The sequence below is a fragment of the Cetorhinus maximus genome, chromosome 21, assembly GCF_964194155.1.
Source record: "Cetorhinus maximus chromosome 21, sCetMax3.hap1.1, whole genome shotgun sequence".
Classification (NCBI taxonomy): domain Eukaryota; kingdom Metazoa; phylum Chordata; class Chondrichthyes; order Lamniformes; family Cetorhinidae; genus Cetorhinus; species Cetorhinus maximus.
In genome coordinates, this window is record NC_135899.1 from 4389318 (window position 1) to 4415458 (window position 26141).

General features: G+C 44.7%; 1 protein-coding gene across 1 annotated transcript; it reads left to right on the forward strand.

Moving 5' to 3' along the window:
• The first annotated feature begins 42 nt into the window (after window positions 1–42).
• LOC144695491 (zinc finger protein RFP-like) lies at window positions 43–26141 on the forward strand. The gene is made up of 7 exons (XM_078566369.1): window positions 43–75; window positions 170–1078; window positions 11330–11425; window positions 12044–12277; window positions 14802–14824; window positions 14918–15033; window positions 25579–26141. Exons 1-7 carry the CDS (start codon window positions 43–45, stop codon window positions 26139–26141), a joined length of 1974 nt encoding a protein of 657 aa, XP_078422495.1.

The window sequence follows — 26141 nt, forward strand, 5'->3', positions numbered from 1 at the left end:
ACACAGTCCACGCGGTTGTCCAACGTCCAACCCGTGGGTCGGATGCGGCCCCTGGAGCTAGTTTTCAATATTCAGGTCAAATAGGTCACTTTCAATGGAAGATTCTACATGGAGCTGCTCCTCTAACCAGATTCTGCTTCTCTCTCACGTTTGCTGCTGATGGCCGGAGCCGGGGAACCAGGAGCATCGGGGCCAGAGCTTAGAGAACAAGGAATGTCAGGGTCAGAGCCCAGAGATCCAGGAGCATCGGGGCCAGAGCCCAGAGAGACAGGAGCATCGGGGCCAAAGCCCAGAGATCCAGGAGCATCAGGGCCAAAGCCCAGAGAGACAGGAGCATCGGGGCCAGAGCCCAGAGATCCAGGAGCATCGGGGCCAGAGCCCAGAGAGACAGGAGCATCGGGGCCAGAGCCCAGAGAGACAGGAGCATCGGGGCCAAAGCCCAGAGATCCAGGAGCATCGGGGCCAAAGCCCAGAGAGACAGGAGCATCGGGGCCAGAGCCCAGAGATCCAGGAGCATCGGGGCCAAAGCCCAGAGAGACAGGAGCATCGGGGCCAAAGCCCAGAGATCCAGGAGCATCGGGGCCAAAGCCCAGAGAGACAGGAGCATCGGGGCCAAAGCCCAGAGATCCAGGAGCATCGGGGCCAAAGCCCAGAGAGACAGGAGCATCGGGGCCGGAGCCCAGAGAGACAGGAGCATCGGGGCCAAAGCCCAGAGAGACAGGAGCATCGGGGCCGGAGCCCAGAGAGACAGGAGCATCGGGGCCAAAGCCCAGAGAGACAGGAGCATCGGGGCCAAAGCCCAGAGAGACAGGAGCATCGGGGCCGGAGCCCAGAGAGACAGGAGCATCGGGGCCAAAGCCCAGAGAGACAGGAGCATCGGGGCCGGAGCCCAGAGAGACAGGAGCATCGGGGCCGGAGCCCAGAGAGACAGGAGCATCGGGGCCGGAGCCCAGAGAGACAGGAGCATCGGGGCCGGAGCCCAGAGAGACAGGAGCATCGGGGCCGGAGCCCAGAGAGACAGGAGCATCGGGGCCGGAGCCAGGAGCATCGGGGCCGGAGCCAGAGCCCGGGGAGCCAGGTACGCCAGGTCCCTGGAGGGCAAAGTTGCGTCAATCCCGGAGGGTGGGGGAGGGATGAAGTTGCATTGGGCGTGTGGAGGTCAAAGTCTTGGGGGGTCCGGGGAAGTGACGGTGCCATGGTGAGAATGTGGGAGCGAGAGAGCGAGTGTGTGTGTGTCTGGGGGTGGGGGGAGTGAAAGGGCGTGTGTGTATGTGTAGGGGGAATGAGTGTGTGTGTGTCTGGGGGTGGGGGGAGTGAAAGGGCGTGTGTGTATGTGTAGGGGGAATGAGTGTGTGTGTGTCTGGGGGTGGGGGGAGTGAAAGGGCGTGTGTGTATGTGTAGGGGGAATGAGTGTGTGTGTGTCTGGGGGTGGGGGGAGTGAAAGGGCGTGTGTGTATGTGTAGGGGGAATGAGTGTGTGTGTGTCTGGGGGTGGGGGGAGTGAAAGGGCGTGTGTGTATGTGTAGGGGGAATGAGTGTGTGTGTGTCTGGGGGTGGGGGGAGTGAAAGGGCGTGTGTGTATGTGTAGGGGGAATGAGTGTGTGTGTGTCTGGGGGTGGGGGGAGTGAAAGGGCGTGTGTGTATGTGTAGGGGGAATGAGTGTGTGTGTGTCTGGGGGTGGGGGGAGTGAAAGGGCGTGTGTGTATGTGTAGGGGGAATGAGTGTGTGTGTGTCTGGGGGTGGGGGGAGTGAAAGGGCGTGTGTGTATGTGTAGGGGGAATGAGTGTGTGTGTGTCTGGGGGTGGGGGGAGTGAAAGGGCGTGTGTGTATGTGTAGGGGGAATGAGTGTGTGTGTGTCTGGGGGTGGGGGGAGTGAAAGGGCGTGTGTGTATGTGTAGGGGGAATGAGTGTGTGTGTGTCTGGGGGTGGGGGGAGTGAAAGGGCGTGTGTGTATGTGTAGGGGGAATGAGTGTGTGTGTATCTGGGGGTGGGGGGAGTGAAAGGGCGTGTGTGTATGTGTAGGGAGAATGAGTGTGTGTGTGTCTGGGGGTGGGGGGAGTGAAAGGGCGTGTGTGTATGTGTAGGGGGAATGAGTGTGTGTGTGTCTGGGGGTGGGGGGAGTGAAAGGGCGTGTGTGTATGTGTAGGGGGAATGAGTGTGTGTGTGTGTCTGGGGGTGGGGGGAGTGAAAGGGCGTGTGTGTATGTGTAGGTGGAATGAGTGTGTGTCTGTCTGGGGGTGGGGGGAGTGAAAGGGCGTGTGTGTATGTGTAGGTGGAATGAGTGTGTGTGTGTCTGGGGGTGGGGGGAGTGAAAGAGCGTGTGTGTATGTGTAGGGGGAATGAGTGTGTGTGTGTCTGGGGGTGGGGGGAGTGAAAGGGCGTGTGTGTATGTGTAGGGGGAATGAGTGTGTGTGTGTCTGGGGGTGGGGGGAGTGAAAGGGCGTGTGTGTATGTGTAGGTGGAATGAGTGTGTGTGTGTCTGGGGGTGGGGGGAGTGAAAGGGCGTGTGTGTATGTGTAGGGGGAATGAGTGTGTGTGTGTCTGGGGGTGGAGGGGAGTGAAAGGGCGTGTGTGTATGTGTAGGGGGAGTGTGTGTGAGGGAGTGAGTGTGTGTGTGTCTGGGGGTGGAGGGGAGTGAAAGGGCGTGTGTGTATGTGTAGGGGGAGTGTGAGTGAGTGTGTGTGGGGTTAGTGAGGGTTTGCCTGTGTGAGTGTGTGCCGGGGGGGTGGCGGGGAGTACGAGAGACTGAGTGCGAAGTGGGGGTGGGGTGAGTGTGAGAGACTGACTGCATGGGGAGGGGAGTGCGTGAGTGTTATAGAGTTGATTTTCCAGGTCTCTTGGTGGAAACAATGAACTTTATTTACAAGACTTCCTTTTGAAATCTCACTGGCCAATCAAGGTTAAGTTCCCTCAACCAGTTTTGATCTAGAAGGCTTGGTTCTCTGCCTTCTAATATCATCACTGGTCATTGTGCTGTTTGGTATCTATAATAAACAGTTACTCTGGTGATACCTTTTACCTGGATTTCTTCGCCTGTGTATGCTTTCAACTTGGCAGAGGTTCGTTCCAAATTTAATTGTTGAGCACGTTTATTTAAATATCTGGAAGTGTATCTCCTATCACAGTGGTTGAAGCACCCGTGTCTACTTCCATTTTTAAGGATTTATCATTCACTTGCAATGTAACAGTAATTAGCTCTGTCTTCCCAACTTTCATGTTGAATAAGGGATAAATGTCAGGTTGTTTCTGGCTCTTCCACACTATATACTTCATTGAACTTCTATTGTTCCCTGGAAGCCTGTTTTAATCTCGCTTTGCATTGTTTCAATATGTGCCCACTTCTGTGAAAAAATAACACCACCTTTTTAAATTGCCAATCGTTAGGATTATGATTGTTTCCACGTTGATCAAAATTAGTTTTTGCATTTGCTGCTAAGCCCTTTCCTCTAAATTTTCGATTAGTGGGGGCTGTTTCCCGCTTTGCGGCAGAGTCCTGGCTTTTCGTTCCAATTTCGGCTGACCGTTCCCACCCAACTAGGAAAGCGACGCCATTTTGCACACCTTGAATTGCTTCTGCATCCCTCACAGCGCTTTCCACTGCAAGGCTATTTCTAACGCTTTCTTAAAATCAGGATCCACTTCAGTCAGTGATCTTTGCTGAATAGCATCCTCTTACATGCCACACACCAAACGATCCCTGAGCATATCATACAGGGTTTCAAAATATTCCATTAGTTGTTATAATTTTACCGCATAGGTGGCAATGGTCTCCCCCAGGGCTCTATTCTGTGAATTGAACCTGAACCTTTGCATCGTGACTGAGGACTTGGGTTGAAAATGTCACTTAACGAGGTCTATAAATTGACTGAAGGTCTTCGAATCAGGAGCACTGGGGGCTGTCAAGCTTCGAATTAAACTGTATATTTTGCTGCCACAAATACTCAGGAGAATCGCCCTCCTCTTTTGCTCCTCCATGATCTCATTGGCTTGAAAGTAGAACGCAAGACATTCTCTATATTGAGACCGGTCATCTGTGGCTGGTTCAAAGGGAGCACTCTGCCAAACTGTGGCATCTCGGATGAGTATATCTTCCTTTCATTTTAATTATCTTCGACACTCACAATCACTGGGAGAGGGACAGCACAGGATCTGACTTATCCTTGTTGCCAGTTTGTTAAAGGGTTGATTTTCCAGGCAACTTTTCTTGGTGGAAACATTGAACTTTATTTACAAGGCAGCAGCAGCTAATGTGAGCATCAAATTCTATAATTAAAGATCTCTCCCCTAGAGGTTCCCTGCGCTGCTAACTCATTGGGTTGCATTGATCATGTGATCTTACAACACAGGATTATTCTTAAAGCTATAGTCCTACGTTTTTCAAAACTATAATTACTACAGAAAGGCACAGTGCATGGTTGGGGGATGGGGCGGGGAGTGCAAGAGACTGGCTGAATGTGTGGGGTGGAGAGTGCAAGTTGTGCCCAGTCTCAATCATGCTCACCACCACATAGGCCTGAATTTTACCTTACGCAAATGGAATATAAAAATAGGGAAGCCTTGCTGAAACTATACAAGGCACCAGTTAGACCACACCTAGAACACTGTGAACAGTTTTGGTCCCCTTATCTAAGGAAAGATATACTGGCATTGGAGGCAGTCCAGAGAAGGTTCACTAGGTTGATCCTGGATATGGAGGGATTTTTTTATGAGAGGTCGAGTAGGTTGTACTCATTGGAGTTTAGCAGGATGAGAGGCGACCTTATTGAAACATATAAGATTCTTAGGGGGCTTGACAGGTTAGATGCTGAGAGGTTGTTTCCCCTTGTGGGAAAGTGTAAGACCAGAGGGCATAGTCTCAGAGTAAGGGGGCGCCCATTTAAAACAGAGATGAGGAGGAATTTCTTCTTTCAGAGGGTAGTGAATCTGTGGAATTCTTTACCACAGAGGGATATAGAGGCTGGGTCGTTAAGTATATTCAAGGCTGAGATAGGCAGATTTTTAATCAGTAAGGGAATCAATGCCTAAGGGGAAAAGGCAGGAAAGTGGAGTTGAGCATTATCAGACCAGCCATGATCTCACTGAATGGCAGAGCAGATTCGATGGGCTGAATGGTCTACTTCTCCTACGTCTTATGGTCTAATGATGAAGGCCAGCAAGAGTCAGAGTGAGCTCGGTCGCACATCCATAGCTTGCAGTTTAATGCTCGAGGCTCCAGATTCCTTGCGCGTGGCTGCATGAGAGAGATGAGAAGCAGTCTTGGTTCCTGCAGGAGGGGCCACACCATGGTCGGGTGAATGCAGGATAGCTTTTCACCAAAGATATGAGCAGGCTGAGAAGGGCTGACAGGTTATGAGGACAAGGGGGAGATTTCTGGAAACACCCACAGCTTTCCTGAGAAACATTCACAGATCAAAACTTCCTTTGGCGATGTGTGGCCAGGTGAACCCAGCCGCTGTACTGGCTTTGGCACGTCTGAGGAGGAGAAAGTAAAGTGAGGCCCAGGGGCAGGAACAGCAGGGGCCCGAGCGTCAGAGGGCTGCAGCTGCAGAGGAACAGGCAGCGCCTGTAGAGGAGGACATTAGCCAGCCAGATTCATAAACAGTAAGGGATTTCACTCCCTGAATGTCCAGCTCGTGTGTGCCCCCTATCCAGGGATCTCTCACATTGTCTATATTCTAAACAACTCCCAGGTACCAGAACAGTTCACTCCCCCACATTGTCACCAGGGCTTGCTCCAGAAGTCAGAGCAAATGATCCCAGCCCGAAACCCCCAAACTGGCACTGAACAGCAGTACAATGCTGCTCCTGCATCAACAAGGGCCTTTATTGAGCAGACATTGATCTACTGAAGGGGAGGTTCTGTTTCCTGGACCGCTTGGGTGGTACACTTTAATACTCGCTTGGCTGTGTCACCAGGATTGTGATCGTTTGCTGCACCCTTCACAACCTCGCTGAGCGACAAGGAGAGCAATTACCAGAGGGAGAGATGGACAAGCCACATGTCTCCTCAGACAAGGAGGAAGGGGAGGGCGATGGAGATGCGAAGGGAGGCAATGGTGACAATGCGGCCAAAGAAGAAGGGCAGTAGTGAGACGCGGCAGACAGGCCTGTGAGAACCTAATAGTGTCTAGATTTGAGGCTGAATGAGTTTCCACAAATGTATATAGACACTCAGAACTACCAGCTCACAATGGCTGAGAGGCCTTCCAGCCCTCACGGGAATTGGTCATTTCTGGGCATCCAGTTGATGTTTATTTTCTTTGGCTTCAATAAAAGTAACATTTTCACCCTTACACCATTGATCTCCTGCTTCTGTTTCTTGGCCACAGCAACATTAGGGATTTATGCAGGAGTACATGAGGAAGAAAGATGGTAAGAGGGGCAAAAAGCATCCATGGCTAAGCAAGGAAGTTAAAGATAACTTAAAGGCAAAAGCTAAGGCACACCAAATTGCAAAGGTCAGTGGCAGGCTGGAAGATTGGGAAATTTTTAAAGATCAACAAAGAGTTACTAAAAAAAATTAAAAAAAGCAAAGGTAAATTATGAAAGAAAACTAGCGCAAAATATGAAAATTGATAGCAAAAGCTTCTACAAGGATGGATGATCTGCTACGTGCTATCAGGGTAAGTGCCAAGTACTCAATACAAAATCACACTCATAAGGGCATGAAGCATTGTAAGTTTGCGACTGCAGAGGATTGCCACACAGGATGTTGGGCAGCAGGCATCTCCATCAGACGCATCATGTGAACCTGTGCCCAGTGCAGTCAGAGTCTGTCCGTCTCAGCTAGCCTCTCTTTGGAATGTGACCTCAGGGAAGCGCAACCTTTAATTCATTCACGGGATGTGGGCTTCGCTGGCGGGGACAGAGTTTATTGCCCATCCCTTTAGTTGCAAGTATTTTCAGAGTTGGAGCCTGAACATTTGGACATGGATGAAAGTTTGGAAACATTATTAGATTTTAAGGATAAGATCTATCGAAAAGATGATTTATTAAGTGCTTACAAAGCATGGTCCGGTTTTGACAAATTTAGAAAGTTGGAGGAAAGTTCCATAGAAGATTACGTAATGGAATTCAGTAGCCTATATGCAAGATTGCAAAAGTTCCGCCTAGAAATTCCCCAATTGGTGCTGGCGTTCAAGTTACTAGACTGTGTCAAAGTAGTGAATATGGACAGGCCTCTAGTTCTAATGGAGTTAAGTTTGCAGAAATACACACACTGCTAGAACAAATGTCAGAAGCTGTTTAAAAAAAAAATCCTTGGAAAACATTCCTTTCTGGCAGCGATCATAGCACAAATGAGCCATTGGGCGGTAAGACAGAAAATGGTGGATACAATGTTAACGGGATGGTGAAATAATTTAGAAACAGGACGCAGGTGTCAGTATGAAAGGAGATTTGTAACTAGAAACAATGGGGACAGAAACACCTTTGACAGTTATGGCAGGAGAAAAGAATCAGGGATTTACGACAAAAGAATGAACCCCAGAAATGCTCAGGGTGTGGTCAATCAATTCAAAATACCATTACACAATGGACTGTCCTAAATGATATAATAGGGTGTTCGAGATTAAACATGAGACAGAAGACTCAGAGGAAAATGGAGATATTGACCAAAAAGAGAGCATTGTATTAGTTACAAGAAGTTTTAGCCTGGTGATGAATATCTTGGTGGCAGAATCCTTCAACCGTGCGGTGCTAGATAGCGGATGCATGTCTACAGTCTGTGGAATAGACTGGTTAAAATGATGCCAGGACTTGTTAAATGACAAGGACCAGAATAAGGTTGATGTGGTGTTGTGGATGAACGGACCACAGGAGACTCAGGTACAGGTTACGATCGTTTATTCGAGCAATTGCAAGGAGGGCACTATCTCAATGTAGCTTGAGACAGTACTCTGCTAAACTACAAGTGTTCATCATATTTATACATTATTGGTCATGTACAAGAACAGTTTCCAGATTTCGATCTTGTCAACATATAGGTTTACATTAAACTGACAAGTCTGATGTCCCTATTTGGTTCTCACCCAGGCAGAGACCCTCTCTCGTACAGAACACTACTGTATTCCCTTAATGAAACCTAACTTTTCTACTAAGGAGATTAAAGACGTGTTATTAGCATCAGGGGATAGGAATTTGGAAGACAAAAAGCAAATTGTGATAAAATTGCAACACCAGTTTGTCCACCCTTCGCAAAGATTAAAAATTTTGCTAAGGGATGGAGAGGACTCTAAACTTGTAGAGGAGATAAATGATAGATGTGATATATGTAAGAAATACAGAAGGACACTGTCACGGTCTATAGTGAGACGATGCTTAGCGAAGGATTTCAGTGAAGATGTGGCGATGGATTTAAAGGTGTGGGATAAAGGAAATAACATTTTTATTTTACATTTTGTAGATTTGGCAACAAGTATTAGCCAGTCGACAATCATATACAGTAAAGGAAAGAAAATAATTGTGGATCAGCTAATGGAGAAGTGGATAGCGACCGGATTGGGATCACCAGTGAAATTCCTCACTGAAAATGGGGCGGAATTTGCTAACAACAAGTTCCAGGATATGCTTGAAATCATGGGGCTGAGCTGAATTTTCCCCCCATCGGGGGCGAAGTTGAAGGGCGGACGTGCACAGGCATGCCCCTGATTGGGGGCACACCACCATTTTACGTGGATGGGCCAATTAAGGCCCGCTCAGGGCGACGTCTGCACAGAAGTGCTATGCACTTCCTGTGCGGGCCTTGGGGGAATCCCTAAATCGAGAGTGTGCTCTTTCGCGCATGCGCATGAAAGAGTGCACTAATCTCCCTGAGGCTAAGTGCAGCCTCAGGGAGATCGACTCTAAATATTAAAAACCTAAAATTAGAAAAATAAAATTTCCCTAACATGTCCCCTCATGTGACAATGTCACATGAGTTGAGACATGTCCATAGTTTTTACAAAAACTTTATTAAAACTTTTAAAAACCTACATGAAACCTCATCCCGCCCATGGATGAGGTTTCATGCTTTTTCTCATTCGCGCCGGGGCTCCTGGCCTGCCCGCCAACCTTAAGGTTGGACGGGCAGGTCCTTTAATTACTTAATTGACTCTGTCAATGGCCTCAATTGGCCATTGACAGGTCGGCAGGCGTGCAGCTGATTTCACTGCGCCCCTGTCTACTGGAAAATTTAAATGGGACGCAGTGATATCGGGAGTACCGCCCGACATCACCGCGCGTCATTTTCAGCGCCGGCGAGTGCGCCCCGCCCCCTGCTCACCGACAGGAAAATCCTGCCCATGAATATAATAGTTATGAATACCAAAGCTCAAAGCCCCCTTCATAACGGCGTGTGTGAAAGGGATCACGTGGTTATAGATGAGATGCTTCGTAAAATATTGGCAGATAGACCGAGCTGTAAATTAACATTAGCTCTCGCATGGGCTGTCCATGCCAAGGATTCACTGCAGATGGTTGGGGGCTACAGTCCATATCTGTTGATTTTTGGTAGAAATCCAAAAATTCCTTCAGTCCTGAATGACCATCCCCCAGCTTGGGAGGGAATGACAATTAGCTCTACCTTTTCTGAGCATTTAAATGCACTACACACGGGTAGAACAGCGTTCCTTAAAGCCGAAGTTTCAGTAAGAATTCAGCGAGCTCTAAGACACAATGTACAACCATTGGAAACAAATTTCATTCAGGGAGACATGGTATACCTTAAAAGAGAGACTTAACGAGTGGAAAGGACTGAGAAAGATTATGTTTAAAGATGGTAAAACAATCATTTTATAACATGGGAACCCGATTATTCGGGTACACTCATCAAGGTTAGTTGACGTGGACTACAAATTTGCAGGTTCAGAAAGTGTTGCAGGAAGGGACGAAGGGCCATGTACTTCTCATACCCATATGTTGCACGATTGTGAGGACCAGGAACTGAAGTTCACAGTGTATCTGAAGATGGAGACAGTAATTTGGATGAAGAAGTTGAGGTGATTTGTTCCAGAGGACAACTGCTGAAAGCTGGCACTAAAGTTACATACTTGCCAGAAGGGGCCAGTTAACGGCAGGACGCAACAATTGTAGGTAGAGCAGGGAAGACCACTGAAAAATATAAGCTGGTTAAATGTATGAGATAAAGGACGGGAGGTTAGGCCTATGAATTGGAACATGAAGTACAAAAATGGAAGGCACGGAAACACAGTATCAGTGTAGAGCAGGTCTGGGAGTGAATATCTCTTTAGGAAGAGATCACAAACTGCTGAAAGAACAACTATAAATGGGAGAGGGAGATCAAACAATAACAGTCCGGAGCGAGATAGAGGGCAGAGGATATTGTCCAGGTCTTGCTGCATTTGAACATAGACTGCTTCAGCATCTGAGGAGTTGCGAATGGTGCTGCACATTGTGCAAACATCAGCAAACATCCCCATTTCTGACCTTATGATGGAAGGCAGGCTATTGAAGCAGCTGAAGATGGATGGGCCTAGGACAACAGCCTGAGGAGCTCCTGGTAATGTCACTGGACTAGTAATCCAGAGGCTTGGCTAATGATCTCGGGACACAGGTCCGAATCCCACCACAGCAGCTGGTGGAAATTAAATTTAGTTATTGAATCAGGAATTAAAGTAAAAAGTTAGTCTTGGCAATAGTGACCATGAAACAATTTTCAGATGCAGTAATAATCCATCTGGTTACCTCATGTCTTTTTAGGAAAGGAAATCTGTTATCCTTACCTGGTCTGGCGTACATGTGACTCCAGATCCACGGCAATGTGGTAGACTCCTAAATACCCTTTTGAAATAGCCTAGCAAGCCACTCTGTGGTACTCGATTTAAACTGTTGCTTCTAATAACCTATTTCATAAACTATTATAAAATCACTTATGCGCTTGGCTCCCTTTTTGGGTAATCTGCAACATTGGGCATTACTCATTAATATCATAGCATCTACATCATGGTTATTTATTAGTAAGAAAGAAATACAGAACATAAATGGGTTGAACAGAAGAGTAAGTACAGTAGCAGTAGAATTACTTTCTGACAGATATTTTGAGTCAATTTAAATCAATGGAATTTGAAGCCTCTGTTATCCTCATAGCTCAGACAGCACATTGGTGATTTCAATGGAAATAGAAACTCGGGCAGTTTCCATAGTAAGTGACTGATCCCTAACGCCAGTTTTACACCAGACAGCAAGCTGAAAATTTACCTCAGAAACTAATACATGTAAAGAAAGAGGCCCCATAAAAATTACCTTCAGAATTTTAACTTTAACTGAGTGAGATTTAGTTTTGGAGTATTTATTTCTGAAATATGTACAAATTAATTGATGTTTTTGTTCAGAAGGAACTGCAAAGCTTACTGACTCCAGTCCAGAACAAGAAGGAGGAATGGAACTCTGTAAAAAGTGATAATGAGAAAACATTAACTCACATTCAGGTACTTCTGGTGTTGACTTGTTCTACATTCTATCCACACTTTCAGAATTGTACTGTGCAGAATTCTGGTGTCTCTATTATAAGTATGAAGAGGCAGTGGAGAAGGTGTAAAAAATAATCTCAAGGATGATTCCAGAACTAAAAGCTAAACCTATTGGGAATGATTGAACAGGCTGTGGCTCTTTTCTTCAGAAAAGAGAAGGTTGAGGGGTGACCTGATAGAGGTCTTTAAAATTCTGAAAGAGTTCGATAGTGTAGATATGGAGAAAATGTTTCTACTTGACAGAGTCCAAAATGTTGGGTTTAAAATAAAAGATAGCCACCAATAAATCCAATAGGAAATTTGGCAACTCGATTCCCAGTCAGAACCCCCTCTTCTCTACAAATTATCATTTGGTAATCTATTATGTCTAATCTATTAACCAGATCTCACTGCATTAGGGAATAGTTTTCTCTGTGTAAAATAAGTCATATACATTCCAAATTACCTGGATTGGGAATTAACAAGTTTGGGAATGTTTTCTCTATATAATATTCTGATATGAACAGAACTGCTCAGGCTGAATAAGTTTTTTAAAATCGTCATTTGATTTTTCAATCTCTCTGATGTTTTCCAAAGGGCCAAAGTGTAAAGACAGAGAAACAGATTAAAGTCGAATTTGAAAAACTTCACCAGTTTCTCCGTGAGGAAGAGAGAATTGTGTTGGGAGATCTGAACCTGGAGAAAGAGAAAAAGAGTCAGGAGATGAAGGAGAGGATTGAGAAGATAACGGAGGAAATCTCATCACTTTCAGTCACTGTTCAGGATATTGAACAAGAGCTAAGGGAACAGGACAAGATCACATTTTTAATGGTAACTGTTTATTTATTTTGATCTCCTTCACCTCTTTTCTTTGAGACAGTCTTGAAGAATGAACAGGTTGTGTCATAAAGATTGAGAATATAAAACTCACTGACCAAAATAATGCCAATCTCTTGTGACATTTGGTTTTCTTTGTCTCACACCCAAGATCACTAATGGCTGACTTTAACATGGAAATGAATAAATCTGGATCTTGTGTACTGTAATATTATAGAGGGATAGTTCCATCAAATTAAACAATGAGGAAAAGCAGCTTCATACAGAGTGAGGAAACCTCACAATGGCCAGATCATTCTCCCTTGAGTGTACATTTTGTTATGACATGGCAGATGATGTGTGCCAAGTGGACCAAATCCACAAAGGAAATTTGGTCACGCTATCACAATGGTTTTGCAATTTGTATTTATTATGAGAAAATGTGTGCACTGAATTTAGAAGTAATGAGTGCACCAAGATTTTTTGAAATTTTAAAGAATTAAACTAAAATATTTATTAACAAAATAAAAGATTTCAAGCACATATATAACACTACAATAACTTACTACTGTAACAAATTCAAAAATTCATAATTAACCTGATTCCCCATTATAGCACCTTTAAGGCAACAGTCCAAAATAGATTTTAAATTAAAAAAACCCAGCAAGCTAACACAATACCCACTTCAGTTACTTTACATAGCAGACCCATGTAGAAATGGCTGGAGGCTTCTTGAAGGCGGTTTCACACACTCCTGTTGATGTTACATGGGCTCCTCCCACATAGCCTTTCTTCTCCTTTTATATATGTTTCTCTCTTCTTGATATGTAAAGTCTATTGTTCCATATGTCTTTGAAACTTATCTTCCTCACAATATAAAACTTCTATGTTGCCAATATTGTCTGTACCTTTTGGGAAAAATAAACACTCCTTAGCCTTGCTTATCTGGCTAGCAGTGAACAGACTAAGATCCCTTTGAAATACAACATCCCTTCATTTATCTAAAATTGCAAATTCCCTTCACACCTTACATGCCAAGCCAGCATCCAAGTTTACACATTAGCATGTCAAGCACATTTCTTCACCCAGCTTCTTTTGACAATTCCAAGTTTGCAGTCGTCTTGACTCCAAATGTAATTAAATCACATAGACAGACCCAACTATACGTACCCCCATGAGCCTAGTTCACAATTAACCAGAACAATTTTATGAAAATTATTATACTTTCGTCACAACTTCCAGTACAGCTGTTGAGACTGGGAACTACAGTCCAGGATCCAGCCAGGCAGTACCATGTTTACAATGCTTGGCTCCTCCCTGGCTAGATCTGCAATGATTTTGTCCAGGAGAGAGCTCTCCACAGGGGCAAATAGGAAAAGCTTTTTCTCAGCAGTTAAATAGTTAAATGTTCAGAGAGTGGGAGGGGAGAGTCTCCACTCTGCAAATATTTAAATTAAGTTCAGTGTGCCTTTCAGAATTTCCCAGGAAGTTCAGTGAACCTCCTGAGTCCTTACGTTTGTTAATTATCTGCTGTGTATTGAAATGCTGATTAATCTATTTTAACAGTGCTGGCTGAGGGATAAGTGTTGACCAGGACATTGAGAGAACTCCAGTGCTCTTCTTGGAATATTTTCCCTTCACTTGAACAGACAGAAGAGGCCTCGGTTTGACATCTCAGCTGAAACCTGGTACCTCTGACAATGGAGTTCCCACTCAGCTGGTTGGTCATTGAGCTCAGTGGGATTCACAGCAAGTGTACCCGACATTATCATATTCTGTATGGTTCAGGTTTTCAGGTTACACAGAGTGGCCTGAGACGCTATCTGTAGTATAACTGCAGACAAAGATTCAAATACAAGTTTGATGAGCCCCAAGGCTGAACGTAAAACTAACATTGCAGATTTCACCGTCTTTCTAGGATAGTCCGTGATTTCTATTGGACAACACTGGTACAGAGTCACAGAAACATTTGTCTCCAGGACACATACAAATTATTAAATGAAAACAGTGAAGTAACTGTCTTTTTAAGCAATTAATTATTGCGAAAAGAGAGACATGTTACTGAATCTTTTCATCTTTTCCATTGGTAACATGTCTCCCTTCAGCAATATTCAAGTTCTGTTTTACCAAGCGACTGTTTTTATTTATTAATTCATGGGAAGTGGGCATTGCTGGCTAGGCCAGAATTGTTGCCCATCCCCTAATTGCCCTTGAAGGTGGTGGTGAGCTGCTGCCTGGAAGCGCTGCAGTCCCTGTGGTGTATGTATACCCACAGTGCTGTTAGTAAATTAATTCCAGTCATTTGCCATCCATCAGGATTTTACAATTGGATTGTATCTCTGTGAGTTGTGTTGGACAATAAGATTGAGTCATTTGTAATATTGTGGACTAACTCACAGTCCAGTGAGGACAGGGAGAGGCAGTCCAATAACTTGCTATATTTATAATGTACTTTTTTGTGGAATCCAGTTTGTTTCTTTACTTTTTGTGATAAAATGCTCTCCAAACACAAACATTAATAATTCTTCTTGCTCCACAGAAATTTCCAGATCTACAGAAAAGGTAAAATTTAGACCCTTGATTTGATTTTTATTTCCAACATATTTCTCCCTCACCCTGGAATGATCCAATACTGACCTTTATCCCCTGTTTCAGAGTGAAGCGAACTCTCCCAGAGCCACAGAAGGTTTACCCTTTAATAAATGTGGGGAAGTGCATTGGGCCACTGCAGTACAGAGTGTGGAAAAAGATGCTGACGGTGATTAATACAGGTGGGTGTGAGCTTCCTGACACCAGCTATTAAACAGCTCTCTCTGTTATTAGTAGAAGGGACCAGGTTCTTTATAATAAATATATAATTGTATTTGTAACTGATTAGATTTTACTTCGGTCAGTTTTCTGTTAAAATACATAATTATCAGATCTGGTGCCATTTGACATTTTTTTTGCTGAACACTTACCACAGCCGAGAAATTCCAGTGACGGTATTTTCAGGGCAGATCTGGGATCTGCTGAAATTCCATCTGCTACATGGATGTGTTCCCAACCCTGTCCCAAATCCTGGAGTCTTGGTGATTTCCATATTGTCAGTTGGTGCCAATTCTATTTCCCACTCGATCAGAGGGCCAGCTTTAGGTGGGAGTAGCCTGGTCAGAAATGTAAGGGACAGGAGGGAGCTACATTTGAAAACTGAAAAATGTTGCTGCTTTTACTGGAGGCTGGTTTTCTGAAAGCCCACGATCAATCAGTGATCGATTACATTTGGGAATCAAACCTTTCAAATGTTCAATGTCCCCCATGTCTTCAGTAACAATGAACATAAAATAAACATATTAAATGATAGGGGGAGTGTGTGGGCCAGTGAAATTTGTTTGTCTGGATTGTCCTATGATTTCCCTCTCACTGTGGGTGCTAAATGGAGCTAAATAGGCAGGAACTGTGACTGTCTTAACTCTGTTGGTTTATAATTCACCTCAACAAAGTGTCTTTTCCCTAATATCCACACAGAGTCCACTCCACTATAGTGTGTGTGGTCAGCCTGCTCACACTATTTTCCCCAATTTAATCCCAATCTCAACCCTAATTAATCCTGGCTGTATATGGAGGATCCCCACTCACCAGATTTGATGAGCAAGAAGGCTGCGCTTAGATTTCTCAGTGCCTCACCTCCTAGGAAGGTGCAAACCTCTCCCTCAGTGATTTTAGGGAGATTTGTCCACTGCCAGTTGATAATATGTGGCACACTTTCATCTGGATAATATGAGCTGAATTTTACAGGCTACCCTTGGGCGGGCAAACAGGCAGGTGGACCTGTAAATTAGAGTGCTGTGCTCTGAGCGATATACACACCACTGTTCACCCATTCCCTGTCTCGGCCCCCTCATGATTTTATGGCGAGCAGGGGAGGTGTCAGGTGGTTGCCTGACTTTGGCTGAATTGAGGCAAGTTGACACAGCAGCAGTGTGATCGCCCCTGAAATTTCACTAACATGTGTGAATCCCATTCTCAGCATAAAATCCAGCCCCATTACTGTCTGTGGCAGTCAAATTCCTGCTGCCTTGAATTTCTCTTCATCTGGATCCTTCCAGGCAATTGGGAGGCAGTGGCATAGTTTTTTTTTTATTCGTCCATGCGATGTGGGCATTGCTGGCTGGGCCAATATTTATTGCCCATCCCCAACTGCCCTAGTTCAGAGGGTATTTAAGAGTCAACCACATTACTGTGGGTTTGGAGTCATATGTAGGCCAGAACAGGTAAGGACGGCAGATTTCCTTCTCTAATGGAAGGAAATTTCATTAAATGTTCCTAATGGACATTAGTGAACCAGATGGGTTTTTATGACAATCGGCAATGGTTTCATAGTCATCATTGGACTTTTAATTCCAAATTTGAATTCAAATTACAATACCACTATGCCACCGCCTCCCCTCAATAGTGATATTGTCATTGGACTAGTATTCCAGAGACCCAGGGTAATGCTCTGGGACTTGGGTTTAAATCCACCACAGCAGATGGCGAAATTTGAAATCAATAAAAATCTGGAAGTAAAAGTCTGATGACCTTGAAAGCATTGCTGATTGTTGTTCAAAACCAGCTGGTTCACTAATGCCCTTTAGGGAAGGAAATCTGCTGCCCTTACCTGGTCTGGCCTACACGTGACTCCAGACCCACAGCAATGTGGTTGACTCTTAAATGGCCCCTGAACAAGGGCAATTAGGAATGGGCAATAAATGCTGGCCTAGCCAGTGATGACCACATGAGCAAATCTTAAAAAAAAAACCTAGTGACCTTTCCCACATTAGACATTGACCATTAGATAACCTTCTGGGACAGGTGACAGATGCTCTATTCATGGGGGCCCTGCACTTCATCTTCTCCCCAGTGGAATCAGAAAAACAATGAGGACAATCTGTCCAATTCTACAGACTGGCAGGATTTCCACAGGTACAAGGAGTAATTCACCGAGTGTTTGTGGAACTCCGAGCTCCAGATGAAAACCTGCTGATTATAATGAACTAGAAGTGCTTTCACTTAATTCATATTCAGCTAGTTTATGATGTCCAATCGTCTTCTATTGAACATGAAACCCACTCTCCGGGAAGCTGTCTTGACACTTTCATCATGTGATAATCTACCAGATCAGCTCATGTGACTCAAACCAATGGTTCAAGTGTCTGATTGGTGATCAGGATTATCCCCAACAGTCAAGACTTCCAACTCCAGTAAGGTTTCTACAGACAGAGGGGACAGCTGAGTTCAATGACATTCCAAGGAGTGTAATAAAGAAGACTGTAGGTGTTTTGAAATCTGATTTCTCAATCCTGGATAAATCTAAGAGTCCTGTGATACTGTGGAATATTTTATTCCAGTTCTTCTGCTTTAGACATGAGAATTAAAGGAAATAATAAAGTGCACTCAAACCTCTGAACCTATGGATTACTTGGCACTAACAATAAATTGATCAAAAGCTAAAGCTAGTGAAATAGCTACAAGCACCTGGAGTGATCAACCTCACGTTGATTGTAGTTCTCTAGTGATTAACCAAGTCACTCCTTCCCTACATTTGTAACAGCAAAGTTTTTATTAGAACAATATCTTTTATATTTTAATTCAAGCAAGGGACAAGATATTATACTGACACTGCCTTATAGTCCAATTAGTATTTGTTTTAAGTCAATACACCCTATCACATACTGAGCCCTTTGTTTGAAAAAGCCCACACCAGCAGTGTCAATCTTCTTTAAACTTACATCAGTCAGTTTCTATCAGTTTGGGGAGTGCTCGGGGGCAGTTCCTTACTCTCTAATGTTCAGCTGGTCTCGACTGTGTTGGCATTTTTTTCAAACGAGTTTATGTCCTTAGCCCACCAGCCAGAGTTAATTGCTAGTGTCTTATTTGAAGTGGTCAAACCTCATGAATTCAGGAAGTCTGTTAACACATTTCAAACACACATTTCATTTCTGAACACTATGGATGGAATATAATTGTCATGTCAGGGGACTGCCCACCAGCTGGAAAACAGATGACGACACCTTCAGACCATTTCTGTGAAGCCTGATGGGATTAAGTTCCAATTGGCCACTTACCTTCCCGTTGTCAGGCTTCCCAGCTCCAATTTCCCCCAGAAATTAATACAACCAAGATAATTAAATAACCAGACTCACCTCAAATATCCCGCATTCCAACTCACACCGTTGAACATGTAAAATTCAAAACTGCCAATTTAGTAAGTAACTGTCTGAAGTCCAGATCCAAAGAGCTCCACATAACACAATAACCAGAATTTCACAATGGAAGTTTGGTTTTCATAACTTAACAGGTTAGGGAGGCGGTGACGGAATAGTATTGTCACTAGACTAATAATCCATAGACTCCTGGTAATACTCTGGAGACCTGGGTTTAATTCGCACCACGGCAGATGGTGACATTTGAATTCAATTAAAATCTTGGATTAAAATAATGACCATGAAACTGTTGTTGATTGTCATAAAAACCCATCTGGTTCACAAATGCTCTTTAGGGAAGGAAATCTGCTGTCCTTACCTGGTCTACTCTACATGTGATTCACAGCAATGTGATTGACTCTTAAAATGCCCTCTGAAATGGCCTAGCAAGCTACTCAGTTGTTTTAAACTGATAAAAACAAGTCAATAAGGAATGAAACTGGATGGATCACCTGGCATCGACCTAGGCACCGGAAACGACAACGCGCTGCAAAGACCTTCTTGCTAACAACTGGGGGTTTGTGCCAAAATTGGGAGAGCCATCTCACAGACTAATGAAGTAATACCCTGACATAGTCATCCTCATGGAATCATATCTTACAGATAATGCCCCAGACACCACCTTCACCATCCCTGGATATGCCCTATCCCACCAGCAGGACAGGCTTAGCAGAGGTGGTGACACAGTGGTATACAGTCAGGAGGAAGTTGCCCTGGGAATCCTCAACATCGAGCCTTGATCCCATGAATTATTGTGAAATCAGATCAAATATGGGCAAGGAAACCCCCTGCTGATTACCACATAAAACACCCCCCTCAGCTAATGAATCAGTGCTCCTCCTTGTTGAACACAACTTGGAGGAAGCACTGAGGGTGCACTGAATGGAGTCTGGGTGAGGGACTTCATTGTCCATCACCAAGATTGGCTCAGTTGCACCACTACTGACCGAGCTGGCCGAGACCGAAAGGACATAGCTGCTAGACTGGGTCTGCAGCAGGTGGTGAGGGAACCAACAAGAGGGAAAAACATACTTGACCTCACCCTCACTAACCTGCCTGTTGCAGATGCATCTATCCATGGCAGCATCGGTAGGAGTGACCACCGCACAGTCTGTTGGAGACGAAGTCCCGACTTCACATTGAGGAAACCCTCCACCATGTTATCACTGTGCTACATGGGATAGATTTCGATCAGAGAAAGCAACTCAAGACTGGGCATCCTCGAGGCGCTGTGGGCCATCAGCAGCAGCAGAATTGTACTCGAGCACAATCTGTAACCTCATGGCCTGGCATATACCCCACTCTGCCATTACCTTCAAACCAGGGGATCAACCCTAGTTCAATGAAGAGTGCAGGAGGCCATGCCAGGAGCAGCACCAGGCATACCTAAAAATGAGGTGTCAACCTGGTGAAGCTACAACATGCCAAACAACATAAGCAGCAAGTGATAGACAGGGCTAAGCAATTGCACAACCAATGGATCAGATCTAAGCTCTGAAATCCTGCCACATCCAGTTTTGAATAGTAGTGGACAATTAAGTAAGTCACTGGTGGAGGAGGCTCCATAAATACCCCCTTCCCCAATGATGGTGGAGCCCAGCACATCACCACAAAAGATAAGGCTGAAGCATTTATAACAATCTTCAGCCAGAAATGCCAAGTGGATGATCCATCTTGGCCTCCTCCGGAGGTCCCCAGCTCAGTTTTTATATTACTTGCTAGTTTACCCACAAAGTTTATTTTCTCTCTCTTTATTATTTTTTTGGCCATCTTTTGTTGGTTTTTAAAACTTCTCCAATCCTGTGGCTTACCACTAATCTTTGCCACATTGTATGTTTTTTCTTTCAGTTTGATACTATCCTTAACTTCCTTGGTTAACCATTGTTGGTTTACCCCCTCCCTAGAATCCTTTTTTCACACTGGGATATATCTCTGTTGTGAGTCATGAACTATTTTCTTAAAAGTCTGTCATTGTTCATCAACCGTCTTTTCTGCATTTAAGTAAAGAGCCATTAATTTTGCTTTTTTACCATTTTTCCCCTTTTGCTCTTTTTTTTTGTTTGTACACTCTGTCCCTTCCTGTCACACTCTGGGTATCTTTCCTAAATAGCTGCCCTGCAAGGCTGCCATGTCCTTTTGCTTTGTAAGCCTATGTATCACCTTTCCAGAACCCTCCACCACTCTGTTTAGTTTAAAGCCCTCTCTCCAGGCCTAGTTATTCAACTCGCCAGGACACTGGTCCCAGCACGGTTCAAATGAAGTCCGCCCCACTGGAACAACTCCCTTCTACCCCAGCACTGGTGCCAGTGCCCCATGAACTAAAACCCATTCCCCCCACACCAATCTCTTTGCCACACATTTAACTCCTTGGCTTTATTTACCCTATGTCAGTTTGCCCTTGGCTCACGTAGCAATCCTGAGAACCTTGGAGGTTCTGCTTTCTAATTTAGCTCCTAACCATTCAGATTATTTCAGCATAACCTCCTTTCGAATCCTATTCATGTCGTTGGTACCTTCCTTCCAGTTCCTCTCCGGCCTTGAGGAGATGTCCTTAACCCTGGCACCGGGCAGGCAGCACAGCCTTTGGGACTCATGCTCATGGCTACAGAGAAGAGTATCTATCCCCCTAATTATACTGTCCCCTAGCACTGCCACATTTCCATTTCCTCTCCCCACTTGAATGGCTCCTGTAGCACGGTGCCGTGGTCAGTTCACTCATCCTCCCTGCAGTCTCCACCGTCATCCACAGAGCTGTGTTTAAATGTTGTGAGTTAAACCACACTCTCAATGAACCATCCCTCTTTATGATGCATGTGACTGAGCTGCATCAATCTGTGTGCTCTTGTACTGTTTGAATGTTTCTGTCTTTCTCTAGTTCAACCTTGAATTTGTCTTGTATGTGGATGTTACACTTATGTGGTGGATTAATTGACAGACTTACATTCTCTTGCAAATGTGATGTTCCAACTTCCATGAAACTGCCAATTTTGTCAAACCATTCTGGATATTTTGATGTTAGGCCATGAACTGAGGTGATCGGAGTAGTTTCTGAGGTCGATCTGAGGTGTTATGTCTAAATTATTCTATGGATTTTTACTAGTGCGAGGTCACGTCATGGCAGTAGACCTGCAATCACTAGGCCTTTAGTCTGGCATGTCTATCCTTGGTTGAACAATTTCAATAGGGACCACAGGTTCTACAATAGTTACAGGTGGAACATCATTTTGTTGGGGTATCTCCCTTCTTCTCAAATGATCCACGTGTTTACGGGTGATCCGGCCCTCCATTTCTACTTGGTATGACAAGAGTCTGGTCAGAGAACTTATTATACCAGGTAACCAACTTGGTCCACCACCAAAATTTCCTATGTATACTGCTTCACCAACAGTAAATTCTCACTCACGACTATGCAAATCACGAGTTGCTTTTTGGTTCCCTTGATTCTTCTCCACCTTCCCCTCCAAATTGGGAAGTACCAAGTTTAATCTCATTCGAAGGCGTTGCTTCATAAGTAACTCTGAAGGCGTTGAACCTGTAGTAGTGTGGGGGGTTGTTCTATATTGAAACAGGAAATGAGAAAGTTTAGCTTCCAATGATTCTCCTGTTAGTTTTTTTATCCCAGCTTTAAGCGACTGGATAGCTTTCTCAGCTAATCCGTTAGATGACGGACAATATGGTGCAGCCTTTACGTGTTTGATACCGTTTAGGCTCACAAATCTAGTAAATGCAGATGATTACTGAGACGATTACTTCTGGCAATCTGTGTATAGAAAAGCTTTGGTGTAATGTTTCTATAGTAGCACCTGATGTTGGCGACCTAACCTTATAAACGTCTAACCACTTGGAATGAGTATCAATCATTAGTAGAATCCTGGTACCAAGAAAAGGATCAACATAATCTATGTGCAATCTCACCCAGGGCCTACCAGGCCACTCCCATGGGAGTATGAGGCTGCCAGCGGCAACTTCTGTAGTTGCTGGCATTGTATACAGTATTTAACCAATATCGCTGTCCATTTCCGGCCACCAAAGATAACTTCGCGCAATCATTTTCATTTCTGAGATTCCTGGATGTGTGCTGTGCAGCTCTTTAAGAGTGGTTCCCTTCCTTGTGAAGGAGCAGCTACTCGTGCACCCCATAACAGGATGCCATCCTGACTGCTCAGTTCATTCCTTCGAGTGAAAAATGGCTTCAATTCGTCAGGGACTGTTTCCTTGCACCATCCTTTCAACACTTGGCCTCTCACTCTAGAGAGGACTGGATCATGATTTGTCCATTTTCTTATCTGCCTTGCGCAGACTGGTGAGGAATCCAGGAAATTCATCACTAATACGATCTCTTGGGGAATTGGGGCCTGTTCACTGCTCTCCTGCAAAGGAAGGCGACTTAGGGCATCAGCATTGGTTATTTGCACCCGTGGTCTGTGCACAAAGTTGTATTCATATGCGGATAAAATTAGGGCCCATCTCAGAATTCATACAGAAGATGTGAAGGACAGCCTTTTCTTCACTGAACAGACACGAGTGGTTTGTGGTCTGACACTATCGTGAAGTGTTGCCCATGTGTGTATTGATTGAATTTTTTTACACCAGAAATAATTGACAATCTTTCTTTCTCGATTTGTGAATATCCTTTCTCGGCTGTGGTAATTGTCCCGGGATACATAGTCTATAGGCCTCTCTGAACCATCGGTCATCTTATGCGATAGTACTATTCTCACTCCATAGGGGGACGTGGTGCAGGTTAGCATCAATTCCTTTGTCAGGTCACAGTGTACAAACAAGTTTGAAGAGCGTAATAGTTGTTTGACTTTTTCTTGGGGTGGCTTCCAACCCCAAACCCAATGCTGGCTTTTCTTTAGCAATGAGTGTAGAGTGTAGGACCTTTGATAAGTTGGGTAGGAATGGACCATAATAATTAACCATCCATAAGAATGATTTAAGTTCGGAGATGCAGGTGTCTCAATGATACCTTTACCCTTCTCTTCAACAGGGTGTAACCCTCGGGCATCTATCCGGTGGCCCAAGTAAATGACTTCATTTGCCTTAAAAATATATTTTACCTTCTTTTAGCGGGCACCTGCTTCTAAAAATCATTTCAGGACTTCCTCCAGATTAGCCAAGTGTTCCATTTCCGTGAATCCCGTTATTAGTACATCACTCAGGTAGACCATGACTTAAGGTAGCCCTTGCAGCAAGGTCTCCATCGTCCTCTGGAAAATCGCACAGGCTGAAGGAATACTGAAGGGCAGATGTGCATATTGATATAACCCTTTGTAGGTGTTTATGGTCACACATTCTCTGGTGGTATCATCCAGTTCCAGTTGCTGATATGCGTGACTCATAGCTTTGTATACGTTGTCCCTTCTGCTAATTTAGAATACAGATCCTCAATCTTGGGATAGGGTACTTGTCCAACTTGACAGCTTTGTTCAGTGTCAGCTTATAGTCCCCACAGATCCGGATGGTCTGATCCGGCATCAAGACAGGGACTACAGGTACTGCCCGCTCTGAGAACTGAATCGCTTTTGTGACACCCAGCTTCTCTAGACAGTTCAGCTCAGCGTTAACCTTCTCTCTCAGAGCACATGGCACCAGTCTCGCTTTCAAGAAACGAGTTGTTCCCAAGTCAATGTGAATCTTAGCCTGTAGGCCTTTAATTCTCCCCAGTTCTTCTCAGAAGACTGTGTCATATCTCCTTAGCAGCTCTGGCAGTCCTCCTACTTGCAACTGGAAGATTTCAGACCAATTTAGTATAAATTCTTTCAACCAATCATGACCTAGAAGGCTTGGTCCTTCGTCTTCTACAACCATCACTGGAAGTTATGCTGTTTGGTGTTTATAAGAAACAGGTACAGTGGTAATACCCTTCACTTGGATTGCTTCGCTGGTATGTTGAACAAGGAATAAATGGTTGTTTCTGGTTCTTCCACATCAATTAACTTCATTTGTTGCTGGGATGCCTGTTTTAATCTTGTTTTACAATGCTTCAGTGTGAGCCCTCTTTTATGGCAAAAATAGCACTCTTTAAATCGACAATTTGTAGGAGTATGGTTGCTTTCACATTGATAACAATTTGTTTTCAGATTTGCTACTGAGCTGTTTCCTGGGCTTCCTTTAAATTTCCAGGTAGCGGGGACTGTTTCCCGCTTCGCAGCAGACTCCTGGCTTTTCGTACTAGTCCCAGCTGACTGTTCCCGCCCCACTTGAAAAACGGTGCCATTTTGTGTACCTTGAATATCCTGTGAGTCCCATTCAGCCTTTCCATTGCAAGCGCTATTTTCAACCTTTTCTTAATATCGTGATTCACTTCAGCCAACAATTGTCGTTGAATAGCATCACCTTGCACGCCACAGACCAAACGATCCCTGGATAAATCATTTAGGGTTTCATCGAAATCGCAATGTTCTGTTAGTTGCTTAGTTTATGTTATATACAATTATTCTTAAAGCTACACTTACCAAAACTATAATTACTACACTCGCTTTCCTTCTCTCGCTCTCCCTCTCTCTCTCTCTCTCTCACAACCCTCTTTTTCCCTCTCCTTCGCTCTCCCTCACTTGTTCGCTCTCCCTCTCTCTGCCTGTCTCCCACTCTCTGCATGTCTCCCTCCCTCTCTCTTTCTCTCGCGCTTTCCCTTCCACTCACTCTTCCTCTCTCTCACTCCCCCACTCCTTCTCTCTGCTTCTCTCTCTCTCACTCTCTCTGTCTCTCTCTCTGCCTCTTTCCCGCCCTCTTTCTCTCCTTCCCTGTTTCACTCCCTCTCTCTCGCTTTCCCCCTCTCTCTCGATCTCCCTCTCTCCCTTTCCCTCTTTCTCTCTCTCTCTCACTCTCCCTTTCTCTCTCTCTCAGCCTCTTTCCCTCCCACTTTCTCTGCCTCCCACTTTCTCTCCCTCCCTCTTTCTCTCTTTCTCTCTCTCCATCTTTCTCTCCCTCTCTCTTTCCTTCCCTCTTTCTCACTTTCCGTCTCTCTCGCTCTCCTGGGGGGTGAATTTCTAATTCTGGTTCATTGCTGATTTTCCCAATCACTAACCGGCTGTGAAAGTTACAGTGAGTGTGACTAACATTTTATCTGTGTCCATCTGTTCCCAGCTCCAGTGACCTTCGACCCGAATACAGCCAGTTTTGAACTTCTCCTGTCTGAGGACCTGAGCTCCGTGAGACACATTGGGAACAGGCAGCAGCTCCCTGACAATCCGGCGAGATTAATTTACTATCCCTGTGTCCTGGGATCAGAGGGATTCACATCAGGGAAACATTCCTGGGAGGTGGATGTGGGAAACAAGACTGAGTGGGATGTGGGTGTGGCCAAGGAGTCCATCAACAGGAAGGGGACTATCTACCTGAGTCCAGGTAACGGATTCTGGACAATGGTGCTGAGAGAAGGGAATGAATACTGGGCTTGTGAGAAATTATTGAAACGCTTAGAGCTGAATGTGAAGCCGAGAAAGATTCGAGTCTGTCTGGATTATGAGGGAGGGAAGGTGTCCTTTTATAACTCAGATAACAAGTCCCATATCTACACTTTCACTGCTACATTCACTGAGAAACTCTATCCTTATTTCAGTCCAGGTAAAAACACAGAACCACTGACAATCTGTCCCCGGACAGTAACAATCCAGGAGGATGAGGGTTTTATCCCTTCATCCAAATAA

Coding starts and splice junctions, on each gene's coding strand:
- LOC144695491 (XM_078566369.1), top strand. CDS start 43: ATGCGGCCCCTGGAGCTAGTTTTCAATATTCAG. Junction 1,079..11,329: donor GCCAGAGCCCGGGGAGCCAG/GTACGCCAGGTC, acceptor GTTTTTGTTCAG/AAGGAACTGCAAAGCTTACT. Junction 14,825..14,917: donor TTTCCAGATCTACAGAAAAG/GTAAAATTTAGA, acceptor CCCCTGTTTCAG/AGTGAAGCGAACTCTCCCAG.